This window comes from Jatropha curcas, chromosome 11 (assembly GCF_041381405.1).
Source record: "Jatropha curcas cultivar XTBG-Jc1 chromosome 11, XTBG_Jcur_1.0, whole genome shotgun sequence".
NCBI lineage: Eukaryota > Viridiplantae > Streptophyta > Magnoliopsida > Malpighiales > Euphorbiaceae > Jatropha > Jatropha curcas.
Genome location: NC_143161.1, coordinates 24,063,935 through 24,080,119, shown reverse-complemented (window position 1 = coordinate 24,080,119; position 16,185 = coordinate 24,063,935). Strand labels below are relative to the sequence as shown.

Below are 16,185 nucleotides of genomic sequence, written 5' to 3'. Positions count from 1 at the left end.
TTAGGGTTCACCTCAATTCCCCTCTATGATATCATGAAGCCTAGGAACTTGCATGCTTTCACCCCAAATTTGCATTTCTCTGGGTTAAGCTTCATGTTTAACTTGTTCAGGATTTTAAAGGATTCTTCTAAGTTTCTAGGATGGTTGGCAGCCTTCGTACTCTTGATGATCATGCCGTCTATATATACCTCCACTGTTCTCCCTATCTAGCTTTGGAACATGCTATTAAACAACCTCTGATATGTGGCTCCTACATTCTTGATACTGAAGGGCATTATTTGATAGCAATAAATTCCCCTATCTGTAATGAATCTCATTTTCTCGTCATCTAACTTGTTCATTCTTATTTGGTGGTACCCGGCTGCTGCATCTATAAAGTTGTACACCTTGTATCCAGCTGTTGAGTCTACCAATTGGTCTATGTTGGGTGGGGGTAGGAATCTTTAGGGTATGCCTTATTAAAATCGGTAAAGTCAACGCATAACCTCCACTTCCCATTGGTCTTAGGTACCAGAACCATGTTCTCCAGCCACTCGGGATAGTTAACTTCCCTTATGAATCCTGCTTTTAACAATTTATCTACTTCGGCTGATATGGCTCGCTACCTCTTGGGATTGTGGTTTCGCTTCTTCTGTTTCACTGGCTTGTAATCTGGATCAATGCGGAGCTTGTGGGACATGATGTCAGGGTTAATCCTAATTATGTCCTCCGCCGTTAACGTTATCCTTTAGACCATTCTAATGTTGCTTTCTTCCTCTGCAGATAGCTCAGCTCCTAATGTTAGGTGTTTCCCAGGCTCTACTTCCCACGTGATCATCTTGCCCATAGGCGTAGGGCTTGAATTTGAGGTGTGCCTAAGTATGTCAAAAGGCTAATGCTCGTTTGGTCTTGCAGGTGTGTCTCCTTCTAGCATCCATATAATAGTTAGGGTAAGAGGTGACCCTTTCAATGTTACCATATATTCCTCCTGAGCTGCTTTCTGATCTCCCCTTATAGCAACAACTTCATCATTATCCGAAGTATGGCATTGTATGTCATTATATGGGAAGTGAATATCCTCTACCATGAATTCTGACTTGAGCTTTCTTGATGCCCCTTCAGTTTTGAGCTGTAAGTTCACGTCAATGGATCCAAATACTTGTACAGGCTTTCCTGCTACGCCAACTAAGGGGGTTCTGACAGGTTTCAACTTCGCCTGGTCTAACTTCAAGGCCTTGAAGACCTCCATAGTCAACAAATTTACTACACTGCCTTCATATATTAAGATTCTCTTCACTAAGAAATTTTCCAAGGTCCCTTCAATTACTAAAGCATCACTATGTGGGATGTGCACATGCTCGCTATCTAACTAAGAGAATGAGATGGGTGGTCCCATATTCGATTTTTCTTGGGGTAAGATAGAGTAAATTTCCCTAGCTCTCCTTTTCCTAACTGAGTTGCTATCACCTCCTGACAAGCCACCAAATATAGTGTGGATTGTGCCCAAGGTGTGGCACTCCTTTACCTACTTGTCTTTCTTTTCAACTTCCTTTTGAGCTCTCCCCACAAATTCTTTCAGTTCACCCTTTTGTATGAGGTGTTCAATCTTTTTCTTTAATTGCCAGCAGGCCTCAATCTCGTGGCCAACATCCCTATGGAACTCGCAATACCTGCTCTTGTATCTGTAGCCCGAGGTGTCTTCCTTCATCTTCCTGGGGTGATAGAGCTGAACCTGATCACCCTGTCCTCTTGCCCAGGACAATATCTCTAAGCAAGACATGTTCAAAGAGGTGAACTCTCGATCCTGCTGTGATTTGTTATCTCTTGAATATGGTGTTCTAACAACATAACTAGCTTGTCGAAATCGGAGAGGCAATCTCCTGTGTGATCGTCTCCTTACTGGAGAGGGGTGTCTTCTATGCCAGTGCTTCTCCTCTTTGGGCGACTTGCGGTGCTGAGCTTCATCGGCTTCATCTAGTTTTATGTATTTGTGGGCTCGTTCCATGAGCTCGACAAAAGTTAGAGGAGGGTCTATACTTAGACATTCAAACAATTTGTTATACCTACAATTCTTTGCCATAGCACTAATGGCCACTTCATCATTCAAGTTCTCCACCTGCATCGTCATTCTTTGGAACTTTGAGACATATTGCTTCAGAGTCTCTCTATCCTCTCTTTTCAAGTCCACTAAGTCATACGATATCTTTCTGGATGGCGCACATGTTATGAACCGAGCCTAGAATGTTGTGGCTAACTGGAAGAATGAATGAATAGGCCATGTTTTGAGTGTTTGGTACCATTCATGAGCTGCTCCTTTTAGGGTAATTGGGAAGACCTTACACATGAGATTCTCAGAGTTGGTTTGAAGGTACATCATAGTTTGGAAGGTCGCCAGATGGCTTCGGGGATCGGTAGATTCGTCACACGGTTGAAAATTTGGGATTTTCAACTTTGGGGGAAAGGCTGCACCCAAAATATTAGCTGATAGAGGTGAGTCCTACAGAAGGCATAGTCCCCAACCTCTCCCGTCTCTCTGCATTCTCTGACTAGTTCCTTGACAACGCTTTTGAGATTGGCATTGTCCAAAATCGACTGTGTGACTCAACTCTTAACTATAAGGGGGAACCATACTAAGGTTCGCCTTTGACTGTGTGCTCTCGGGGCAATGGTTTGTTGGTCCATCTTGGGGCATTAATTCACCGTTTGGGCGAGGGGTCATCAAGAGGCGCTTAAACACAGTGGTGCATTATGAATAAGCTGGGGCTAGGGCCGTCGCTACCTAAGGATCGATAGTCTGTGGAGGAACCAGCATGGGTTGTCCAGTTGCTTCGTCATGGTTGTTGCCATGGCCTTCCGTGTTGAGACGTTCAACAGAATCATTAGCCATGATATTCGAGAAGAAAAGGTTGTGATTTTTAGGGTTTGAAGGTGTTTTTCATGCTCACTGCACCAATTGTTAAACTTTTAGAATTTTGGGAAGTAAAAGAATTGTGAATTAGCCCCTTTTATAGTTTTTATTGAGAGTATTTATATTGATGGACAAATCACTTGTAGTTGGTTAAGGATAACAGGAGTCCTAGTTTATCTATTAGTTAGAGTTTATTTAAGAGTTTAATATTCTTTTATATTATTATTTTATATATTTTATTATTATATACTATAATTAATGAATTTTATTTCTTATTCATATGAACATTCTAAAAGTTGTTTAAAATAAAATTTACTAATATTTTTCAAATTCACATTAATTTTTTCAGAAAAAGACATAATCCTAGAAATAAATTGAATTTTTCTTTTTTGGAATAACTAATACTCATAACACCGGAACCATAATTGGAACTGTCGGTTCATCGAATCATGCTAGAACTAAAATCGTATTGGAACCGAATTCAAGAACCGATTCAAATTCAATATTTTAAAATTTTTGAATCATGGATTCCAATTTAATTAAACGGCCATGCATAGTTGTCCTCTATTAAGAGAATGTAAGTAAGTGGAGTATTATCATACAATATTACGTGAAAGACTAGACCATATAGATAAGAGGAATAAATTTTTTGCTCCACGATTCAATCCATCAGAAACACCCTGACTAAAGTCTCGTGAATATATCATGCCTTGTTCAATAATGTATGTTTGTAGCAAACACCAATATATTAATAGTATTAGTGAAAATGAATTGCATCAAAACCACTAAATAATGCGTGTTTTGGTAAAAAATATTTTGATATTAATTATTTTTTTATTGAAACCATTAGTTAATTTGGTAGATTCTTAATAAAATATTATTTTTTTATGTATTTTTCATTGACCAGTGGTCACATCTCATATTTGTATTAAAACCACCAAATGAATTGCGTGTCTTAGAGAAAATCTATTTGATTATTTATTTATTTTTATTGAAGCCACCATTTCATTTGACATTCTTCACAAAGTAAAAATATTTGTGTATTCCTCTAGTTATTAGTTTACTAACACCAATTATATTTTCTATTACATTGAAACTACCAGTTACGTTTGTAATTTTAGTGCAACATTCTTTCTCCATGGCAATACAAATATTAGGTTTAAAAATAGTTTTAATTTGGTGTTATATTGGTAAATAGTTTAAAAATAGTTTTAATTTTGTCAATGTCCTTAATTTGATGCTACAAAACCTATTCTAATAATTAGTTAAGTACAATAATTTTAGGTGAAATAACTATTCTCATTCTGTATGTTGCACCTGTGGGATTTTTTACAATAATTTTAGGTTTAGGTGTCTTAAATTTACAAAATATTTTTTAATAATTTATAAAAAATATAGTTTCTTGTAAGTTGCTGATTATAAAATAATAGTTCTAATTATCTATATTTTGTAATAATTCCGTTTATAAAAATTAGTTTTTTTTTAAGTTATCTGTTGCAAAATGATAGCTCTCATCATACCTCCAATTGACTATTATATTTTATAATGTTTTCTAATATTTTGTAAAATATGATTTTTTTAAAGAGTTAGTGATTTACAAAATAATAGTTTCCATTGCCAATATGTTATAATATTTTGTAAAAAGTGGTTTTTTCTTTACAAAGTAATAGCTCCCAATTGTCAATATTTGTAATATTTTTAAATATTTTGTAACATGTGGCAATTTGTTGTAAAAGTTACCAACATTTTATAAGTTATCAAATTACAAAATAATAGCTCAGATTTACCTATATCTATATATTTGTATGAAAGCTGAGACAAAAATAAAGTTATAGACTTTTTCTTTGTGTAGCATTCTATTTTTCTTTTTCTTTTTTTAAAAATTTTTATTTTTTATATATATTTTGATTGGACAATTCAAATATTCTAATTAATATTTTAATAATTATCTAATTAAAATCTAGCCACAATTAGCTGAATTTTTAAATTCAAAATATAACTTATTTATATCTATCTATCTATGGAGATATATCTACTTCTCTATATATATATATTTAAAGATGTGAATTTGCAATCAAAGCGTTGTTCGTGCAATACTCTACGGAGAACACGTTTAACTCATAAAATGCGTATTTTATTTTTATTCTTATTTTTTTTATTAATAATAATTTGTACTTTCACTGTTATTAATTTTCAATTAAGTGTCAATAGATTTTTTTTTTTTTTTCTTTTCAAAGCAATAGTCGACCAGTGCATCAAATATGAATTTATAGTATATATTTTTATCTGCTTTTTTTTTTTTTTAACTGTTAATGTACTTGCTTTAAATTCTAATAATACATCAAGCAGCTTATTAGCAACTTCAAAACACGGCCATTGCACATGCATTCTGAGCTAACCAAGAACACAACACAGAGAATTATTACTTCTCCTAAAACCGATGCTAATTTCACCTACCTCACAAGATTATATTGCTCTCAGTTTCATAAAAAAAATAGTGTCAAAACGTGCTTATGTGTGAGTTAAAAATAATCTAAAAAAAAAATTTCAAGGGAAAATTCTATTTCACGATTCAAAATTTTCAAGACCGCAATTTTTCAACAAAAAGATAAAACTTGAATAAGCTTTTTTAATGTTATAGTTATTGGAACTCATTTAAATTAAAATTGTTGTGCAAATAAATCAATTTAATTTGGGTTCTTGTTTAAAAGTTAACAAATAATATTATTAAAATGTTTAATAGTTTAATTGATATTTTTATTTATTTATCGTATATTAATTATGTTAATAATTTTAAATCATAAAAAATGAATTATTAATTAAATTAATGAGATAATACAGAAATAAAAATGTTGAATAAATAATTTCAAGACTTCTTTTATTGTATATCATTTTTTAAAATTTCAAATAATCAATTATATTTTTTGAGATTTTTAATACACTTAATTATAAAATATTTAATAATAAACTATAAACAAAAAGAAAATTCTAGATGTTCTTTCCTTTATCTTTCTATTCTTCTATTTGTAGAATTTTTAAAATTTAGTTTTATTTTTCTACAATTTGAATGGGTGTTAAATATATATTTTTAAAATTTATTTATAATTACTTTAATTGATATATAAATTATTATGAGTTTGAAAATTTTAAATTATTTTATCTTATTTAATTAACATATTAAGATAATTACATTTTGATATTGCTACTTTAAATTTTTTTTTAAAATTTTCTTATAGATAATTACTTCTTTAAAATTATATATATATATATTTCATAATTTTGATAAAATGGTATTTTCATTAGTAAAAGAAAAAAGAAAAAGAAAGTAGCTTTTCATGGTTTTGTTATTTGGCATTTTATTTTTAGCCCTATGAATATTTAATGGTTTCTAATATAAGATGCTATGCTAGATTCTAAAAAAAAACTCCAATGGATATAGGTTGCAATGATTTTAATTATTTTTGGGAGTAAATAGATTTTTTTTAGAGATTTCAAAAAAAAAAAAAAAACTATCATTTAAAATTAAAATTTATTATTTAAATATTACAAAAATCATATTTAGCAATTTAATCTTAATTATTTAAAAATAATAGGTATATATATATATATATATATAATAATCTTATCATATTAACATTTCATCCTAGATATAATCAAGATTGAAGCCTAAATACATGAGATTTATTATTTAGCGTAAATGTAAAATATGAATAGTTTTAGACTTAAATGATTTTAGAAAAAAAAAATCTATAAACTTAAGTGTAAACATTTAAGCATAAAATAATCCTAATTCAAATTACTGTTAAAGCACACTTTCTCATAAAAAAAATATAAATAGTTCTATAATAATTATTTAATATATATGTTTGTATAACAATTATTTTTTAACCTTACGCGAAGAGCGGACCAGTGACTAGTTTTATAATATTTTCAAAATTTTTATAAAAGGTTATTATTCTTGTAAAATAATAACTATTTACAAAATAACAAAGTCATATTACCAATATTTTGTAACAGTTTCAAATGTTTTTTTTCCGTAAAAAAGCTGTTTACAAAATAATAGATCTAATTTGCTAATATTTTATAGTATTTTCTAAAGTAGGTTTTTTTTTTTTTTTTAACTGAGGGACAACTAAGCAAATTTTACTTTATCTATTTCAAGTCATGACAACAAGCACCTGCACCTGCACCTGCACCTACATGCAAGAAGCATCAAAGAACCATAAGAATGACTGAAAAATAAAATGCAGTTAGTTCCACACGGTGGAAATCATCCGAATGAATAAGAAGAAAGTCTCAATACAAATTAGTTCACTACACCAAGCTGAACGTTTTTTCCAATCAATGCACTGTATCCCTAGCCTTACACTCTCAGAACCAACATGTTTAATGTCAAGTACACAGCTGCTCCTTACAGCAAATTTGGTCCAGAAAAAAGGATTTTGCAATATGAAAAGAAAGCAAGCAAAACTGGCTGAACTGCCAAAGCGACTTACACTAGTCTCTGTTTTGCTGCCAACGAGTTTTTCCCCTTCGAATGAGAAATTCTTACAATGAGCAGAGAGGAATATAGAACACGGCAAAAGAGCAAAGTGATAGAAAATCACAATGCAACTAGATCAGGTGTTTCAGCTTCAATGGATAACAAAGCAGTGTGTACTTTATCCAGCCAATTATCCAGTCGGTCGCGCAAGGATTTGATTTGTGGAATGCCCAGCACTCTCGGCTGCACCCAGGATACATGAACCGTTCCCTCAACTTGATCAATTATACCCTCAATAAGATGGACCTGTAACAAAACAGCTCTTTACACTATCAAAAATGCAACTATTCTAGCCACAAAAAATTAACATATATAATAAATTGACCAAGTTTAAGCTAATCCAATGGTAAGTCCTACATCGTAATTAATTATAAGAAAACCAAAGGTATTTCATACACAAAAAAAGAAAAAAAGAGGAAAGAAGAGATTGAAGATAAAATCGTATATGGAAGGAAATTGCATTATTCAATTTTGTCAATATTAGAAATAATTCCCATTTAAACAAAAGGCTCTTTCACGTTAACTATTTTTCCACAGATTTGTACTACAGCACTTCTCTGCTGGTGTTCCTGATACTTGTTGACACTAGCTAGTGGCAAAGTGCAGCCAGAATATTTTTGCTTGGCAATGAGGTCTCTCTCTAATAAATGCTTGTTGACCCTGTTTAAACCAACTGCTGCTTACAATAATGCAATTCCCCTGATTAATTATGAAGAAATAGATCAATATCTTACTTTCAAATTTATGTTATCATATTTAGGCTCCTCCACTCCAGGCAATTGCATTTGCATCATGTGCTTAACTTGTATCGGACATGCTTGCTTCATTATTTTGTGGCTATGTCCTAAATGTTTCAGAGCTAATATACACCTTAGAGATCAGACCAGGGTTACAAGAATTTCTAGAAAATGAATGACTAACAACCAAATAATTATCTTCCCCATTTCACTTTATCATATCATTGTACCAGTTACAGAGTTCAATAAAAAATTTAACTTGAGATCTGGACATAAAAGATCCAACTAACGTCAACTTATTGGAAGGCAATTCAAGTCTGATACAAATGGCACTTTGTATTTATGCTATCTATTTTTGTCATATCTAGGATGCATGTGTCCATGAGATAACAATAAGATTTCTCATTAACCGCATCCAAATACTTGACTAGGAGGTCAGCATGATTCTGAAAAATAGTAGTAATCAAGCTTTGCAATATTTGACTGATCATAGTTTTTAAAATTTTGTTTAATTTAACAGTTTCTTCAAGTAGTCACACTACAGACAAACTGTCAGATAATTATGAGATGATATAATTATGATGGGATAAGAGAATTCTTATTTTTATTATTATTTTACTGTTTTCTTTTCCTTCCCATTGGAAAATAACACCCCAAGCACAAAAATGAGTAATAACTCTTAATATCCAAAAAAGGAGCTTACAGAAAGACTCTTCATGAGAAGATGCTCCACATCCTCAACAGAAAGCTTTGTGCGGTCAGCAATGACACTTAATGGAATAGTTCGATCTTCAGAAGGACGACTGCAAGGAAGAATGACATATTTCAGTGTACAAAATATATGTAGGTAATACTGAATTTTCTAAACGAAGAAGATGGAAATTAAAAGTAAAAAGATACTGCTAAAAAGATGATTGGAAGTAGGAACAATACCTAAAGATGATCTCCATCAAGCAAAGAATGTTAATCTTTTCCAATAGCTTCTGTTCATTTTCAACTAAAGCTGGTTGGGCCCTCAGGGATGCATAATGCACACGGCACAACTCCTGGTATCGGACTAGATCACCAGAGTTGAAGGCCTGTAGAATATAGTATAGCCACTCAACTTGTGTTCCCAGAAGACTCTTTATCTGTAGAAAGATCAGATGGTCATCATCCCAAACAAATAATTCAAGAAGTAATTAAATAAACAAACATGCCAGAAAAAAAATAACAAATAAATATATTATGAATACCACACCATTTGAACCACATTTCAAGCCACTCCTAGCAAAACCAAATGCATCTTTCACCGGGAAACTAGCGGGGAATTTAGAAGAGCTCATATGCATGCAGCATGTCAATTTACCGGAACAAGCACAAGCAAAAATATTTATCAATCAATAACTTGGTTTTCCAGATGGATGTATGAAGCTGGTATATCCTTTTAAGCAGTCATCATCCTAGTTTTAAGTCAATAATTGAGGCTATTGGCGAATCAGTCAAACTATGAAACCTTGAAGTTAACATAAGGAGAGAGTTCCCTGTCTTGAGAAGGAATTGGCACACAAATGAGATTATGAAGAATCATAAAGAGAATTGGGCGAAGTATGGAACTATGTGCGACGGTTGGAAGGATAAGAGAGAGAGAGGTCTTTGCTTAACTTTTTGGTAAATTGTCCAAAGGGAACCATGTTAAGAATCCATTGATACTTCTTATGATAAAAATGCGACGAAGCCTTTTCAATTACTTGATTGATTTGTGGAAGAAATAGGAGAAGCAAATGTGGTTCAAGTTGTGACTAATAATGCTTCAGCTAATGATTCAGCTGGCATGTCTACTATTTTTTTCTTTAACTTATAACCTTTTAGCGAAGTTAATGGGTGGGTTTTCCATTTTTAAATTAATCTTGTTGGTGACTTCATAATGGCTAAGCGAAAAGAATTTGTTTTCAGCTCCATGTGGTGCGCATTGCTTGGACTTAACATTGAGGAGATTTCAAATTCTATATTCAAGAACAGATTTCAAAAAGCATGTGCAATCAATGACTGCTCATACAGCTCTTCACAACATGTGCTGAATATGATGAGAACATTCACAAAGAAAAGAGTTAAGACTAGGGCAAACAAGATTTTCCACAACTTTTCTCACTCTCCCAACATTTGACAAGCAAAAGACTAATTTAAGGAAGAGATTCACTTCAAAAGAGTGGACTAAATCTAGATTTTGCAAAAGAAACACAGGGTAAGGAAGCATCTCAAGTAATGCTGCAAGCTTCATTTTGGAGAAGTATTCTTTCTGCCCTCAAGGTCATAGAACCTATCAGTGCAGAAGCAACCAAATTAAACTAGAATATCAGTTTTTAGTATTTTAGTCTTTCAGTTTTCTTTCTTTATTTAGGATTCCTAATTAATAAAGTATGTTAATTAATTAAGAATAGTTTTCAATCCAGAATTAGGATTTTTACTAACTAGTATAAAGAGGACAAGAATAATCACATATTTTTAGAAGTATAATCATATATTTTTTGAAATAATACATTTATTGTTTCATTTGTTAAAAATTTTTAAACGACATCTTTTTCATAAGCATAATAAAGACAGCAAGCAAACCAAACTGACAAAATTATCCAGGTCCCTCAATCTAACAACAATTTGGCTTTGATTAATTCTGTTTCAAATACAGCAAAGTTTAGGTTCAGGAAACTCAATTAAAATCTAGCAGTGCTTATTTTGAACTTCATCATTATAATAGTATAGCTTCAATTTTGACCCCTCACCACAAGTAACAAAAAGAGAAGAACAAATGGTGACTCTAGAATCAATTTTTTCCTAAAATTATGCACTGTCGATAGGCAATAAAAAGAATTAAATGATATAAGCACTAAATACATGCATATCAAACCCTCCCAAAATTAACAGATATTGTGGAAAAAGCAACTAAGAAGATATTCTTACAATAGGATGAGCAAGCAGTTCTCCGAAGTTGTAGATGTTATCTCCCAAAAGCGCAGAAAGGGAAAGATCAAATGCCAAATCCTAAAGACACGCAAGTAAACATTCAAACTGTGAACATAACAACCAATAGAAAAATCTCAAGATGTACACAAAGAAAGAAATTTAAGTCATTTTAACCATGGAAGAGGTAATCCTAGCATTCTCATTTTCACAAATGCAAACTCATAGCAACCCCTCAGAGCCCAGATCATTAATAAATTAAATTCTAGTCTAGATCCCACAAGCATGAACTTTGAAACAGATACATAATGAAACTTCGAAATACATTGCCCACCATATGCATTAATTTCAATATTTAAACCTAGTTTATCAAGCATGGACAATGTTCAATCTCACCTCCTTGCATTTGTAACCAACAACAGTTTCAAGGTTGGATACATCTGTGCTAAAATATTTGCATTTGAGAGGCTACTAAAGATTTGCAACAACTGCCCCTCCACCCTCCACCCTCCCCCCCCCCCCCTTCTCTTCCTCCCCAATTTATAACAATTCCAAGAACTTACTAAAACTAGCATAAACCAGAAGGAAGAGACATAATAACCTTGGACTGCTTATATATATATCAACCTTACATCTGGATTGCAAGACTAAAGCAACAGTTTAGTCCATGAAATCTGTTTCATTCCAGCTAAACCATTACTCCCTTTTTCATGCAAAGGTCATGCATTTATTCTGAACAAGGAATATCATATTTCATAGACTCCACTCGACAGGGATATGATAATAGAAACAAAATAATGTTCAGAAAAAGAGAGGGAGACAAGAAATAGTGGCAAGTGAATAAATCTTTGCAAGTTGCATGAGATTGAAAAAGTCAACAAGGAAAGAAAAAACTGGGGCAAAAGAAGCAGACAGAGAAATATAATAGAAATCTTAGTCTTTGTAATACAGACTCAAATAAGTACCAGTCTGAATGATTCTGAAAGGGATTCCACTGATGTGTATGCTAGATAAAGAAGAGCACTTTTATAGAACTCTGCGAATTCTTGGCGATACTTATGGTACTGAGATGAAACCCAATAATACATGGCATAAACAGATGGATCAATATCAGTCATACTGTCTAGTGTGCTCTTTCCATCTTCTAAAAGCTTTTTGCACTCTTTTTTATCCCCTTGTTCAAGCTTGAATATAGCTAATTGCATCTTAATGTAAAGAATTGGCTCTTCATTGCGTTGTTCTCTTGTTGCTTGAAGTTTTTCAATCACCCCATCAAGATAGCTAATGGCAGCTTCTTTCTCTTTATACTGCCGAGAAACTATAACCGCGAAATGTGCAAGCTTGAGAAGATTAATTTTGGTCTCAAAATCACAGATAAAATTGTGATATAACTGTATCAAAGCATCACCAGCCTGAAATATAAATACAAATATATAATAAAAGTGTTAAGGCTGGAAATTGCACATGATGGCCTCAGTAAATGGATAAAAAAGATCTGCATGTTCGTTCTTTAACTAATAAACATATCTCATTTATTCATTCTGCGGGTAAGCAAAGCACCAAAATTGCTACAAGCTGCACCTATTACAAAAAGTTAATAGAACTAAATGTTGAATATAAAATTTCTCGCATCAGAAAGCAAGAGCTAGAGAACCGTACAAATACCCAGAAACCGAAAATACATCTAAAAACCCTAATTTGCCAATTTCAACCCTAGCAACCTCATTTAAAAATCTTTATTGCACAACTAAAGACATCAATTATCTCACAAGAACTAAATTCTCGTTTAATTTCAAAGAAACCCTAAATTCCAAAACTCTTCTCGACTAAAATCCCAGAAAAGGAAGAAAGAAAATCATCTGCAATCCATATATCTTTAGAAAAGAAAAAAATCTAACGTTAATCAAATTAAACTCACAAAAAGAAAAAAAAGGAACATAATGTTGAGAGTGGAGCTGGACCTTGAAGACGGCCTGTGCAACGAACTCCTCGAGCTTGAGAGTGAGCTGGTGCCAGAGTTTCTTCTGGTACAGATCCGCAAGGGAATTGCACCACTCAGCTTGATCAGGATGAGCATTGCGTAGAGACTCCAGATACTGTAGAGCGGCCATGGCTGATTTCACGAAGGGGGTTTTCAGCAGCCTTGGTTTTCCTTTTGTATCTGAAGGAGTTTTCTACGGTAATTCTGCAAACTACTAACTAGTGAAGGAAAGCAACAGGTAGAGAAGCGGTTGTTACTATTATTATTGGGAAAAAGTATCAACGTGTCTTTTATTATGTTAAAAACTATTATGTCTCATATTTTTTAAAATATATTACTTTATCTTTATATTTTAATAATGCTCAAATATTCTATCCTTCTATCAATATTTTTAATTTTTTCCATTAAAAGTAAAAAGGCACAAATATCCTTATCTCCCTATTAAATTTGCGGTTTCTATTATATATATCACTTGAGCCATCACCAGCCTATCAAAAATCCAAATTCAGCAGCAAAGTTTTTTTAAACTTAAATTTTAAATATCAAGTGTATAATAACTAACTCATTTGGCAAGTGAAATGGCGATCATATTGAAGTGGCAATTGATAGACAATTGATAGAAACATAAACGGAAGATTCATATTATTACAAAACACAGTCCCTAGACCTGTCCATCTAGAATCTTCATTAATCTATAAAAGAATTGATTACACCTTATTCAAAAATAGGAAAAAAAAATGCTTAGAATTGATTACACTTTATTAAAAAAAGAAGTGACTTGTCCATCTAACTTAGGGGCCGAGCTCCCTTAGGGCTTAAGGAGCCATGTAGGCATGAACAATTCAATGAACTACTGGTTTCGGTTCATTGAATTGTCAGTTCGAGATGTTTAAAATTTTAAACCGGAATCGACCCTTAAACCTCCGGTTTCGATCGGATTCCGGTTTCGATCGGATTCCAGTTCCGGTACGGTTCCGATGAACCGACAGTTCAAATTACGGTTCCGATGCGGTTCCAGTATTACACAATTTTTAAAAAAATAATAAAATTTTGATTCCAAACTCATAAATAAATAATAATTTTAAAATTTTTAGATTTTATTAACTAAATAAATTATTATAAAATTTTAAAAGAAGAACTTCTATTACCTTAGAACTGTTATTACATTAAATTTATAAATTTTGCTGACTCACTAATATAAAAAAATTATATTTTTTTATTTTGGGCTTAAATTAAATTAAAATTGAAAATTTTTAATTTAATTGCCTACTTATCCTCTTGGAAATTAGAGGAAATCAAAGCCTACGTAGTTCTTTTTTTTTATTACAATGAAAAATAACCTCCCAATTATTACAATTAATTTTAGTCATCGGTGCCACTAGTCCTCGTTAATGAGCCGGAATCATCGTCATCGATTGAGTTCGCAATGAAGTAAATTTGTGAATGAAAAAATTGAGATTAGAAGGAATTTAGAATTGGATGTATGAAAATAAAAAATAAACAAAAGATAATTCAAATATTAAGAAAAATAAAGCAATAGAAAAAATAATGAACATGTAAATTTGGGAGAATTTTGATTGAGAATGAAAAGAGAGTTAGGATATAATTAGTTGTGAAAAAAAATCATCAACTCATCATATTTATACATATTTTTCATTTTTTAGTTTTTCAAATTGTCCCTTACAACAGAAAAATAACAATTATATTTTTGAATAATTTAGTAAATTATAATAAATAAATAATTGATTAAAAATGAATAAAATTTATTTACCAAAAATAAAAAAATTAAAAGTCATTTCAAGTTCTCAACTAGCCGTTTGTACCTTTTTTTTTGTAGACATAAAATTTTTTTTTTTTTACAAATCAACTATTCATGTACCATTTTTTGTACAAATTAAATCAAATCATATGTACTTTTTTTTCACTACTTTTTATAAATTATGTACCATTATGTACTTCTGTTCACCATAAATCAAATCAACTACAATCAAATCAAGTGATATAAATTTTTTTTATAAAAATTTTAAGCTACAAATAATTTTGTTTGTGCATCCGGTTCGAACCGGACCAGAATCGCCAATTAACCGTCGATTCCGGACTGGTTCAGATTCATTTTTTAACATTCACATGAACTTTAATCGGCCCTTGAACCGTCGGTTCCAGTTCAAAATTTTAAACAGTCGATTTCAGTCCAGTCCGATTTGTATACAGTACGGTTCGATTCCGATTCGATTTTGATTAGAACCGAACCGGTGGCCATGCCTATGGCCATGCCCCCTCCCAAAAAAATTTTTTTCAAAAAAATTTTTCTATGAAAATGATATTTTAAACCTTTAAAATATAGAAAAGTTACATTTGGCCCATTAAAAATTTAAAAAAAAAAAATTCATTTGGCTCCCTAAAATAATTGTCCTAGCTCCGCCCCCGATCTAACTCGCTTCTCTTTAACCTAACAACTTCAACTTTCTCGTCACCATTATAACTAACTTCAACTCATTTTTGCTCTTGCTACAACTGTCCAGTTGAGTCAAAAAAACGACTTCATTTGCGCAGCCATAGAACCCATATCTCGTCGGAAACTCAAATAAAATCCCATCGGCAGTTGCCAATTCTGCCACCATTATATCCAGAATCTCAAGGTCGTTCGGTGACAGAGAGAGAAGAGGAGAGAGAACAAACAAGAAGGTGAAAGAAGACATGAGTATTTCAGTCTTTTCTTTTAAATTTAACAGCAAAAAATAAAAAATATTGATAAAAGAATAAAATAGTTGGACGAAATCAATATACAGGGACAAAGTAGTTTTCCCTTATTATTATTATTATTATTAAAATAGTTAATTTTGGCATAATACGAGGACACGTTTATAATTTTTCATTCTTCTTCTTCTTCTTCTTCTTCTTCTTCTTCTTATTATTATTATTATTATTATTACATTATAAGTATGCTCAAGCATCATATTATGTCATTCACGCAAACTAATATTTTGATTACTTGATTAATTCCCAAACCGTTGATTCATATGAAAGACGTCGAAAACCCAGTTTTTAAACCCAATGATTCGAGGCTAATGCTTTTATCGTAAAAATAAAATGGAGCCAA

At 32.0% G+C, this 16,185-nt stretch overlaps 1 protein-coding gene across 1 annotated transcript; it reads right to left on the bottom strand.

Annotated features, from left to right (window-relative positions):
- Positions 1-7,120: 7,120 nt before the first annotated feature.
- Positions 7,121-13,335, bottom strand: LOC105641173 (26S proteasome non-ATPase regulatory subunit 13 homolog B). The gene is made up of 6 exons (XM_012225658.3): positions 13,066-13,335; positions 12,070-12,516; positions 11,105-11,185; positions 9,101-9,297; positions 8,871-8,970; positions 7,121-7,676 (listed from the first exon to the last, which is right to left on the bottom strand). The coding sequence occupies exons 1-6, from the start codon at positions 13,213-13,215 to the stop codon at positions 7,491-7,493; spliced, it is 1,161 nt and encodes a 386-aa protein (XP_012081048.1). The 5' UTR covers positions 13,216-13,335; the 3' UTR covers positions 7,121-7,490.
- Positions 13,336-16,185: the final 2,850 nt, after the last annotated feature.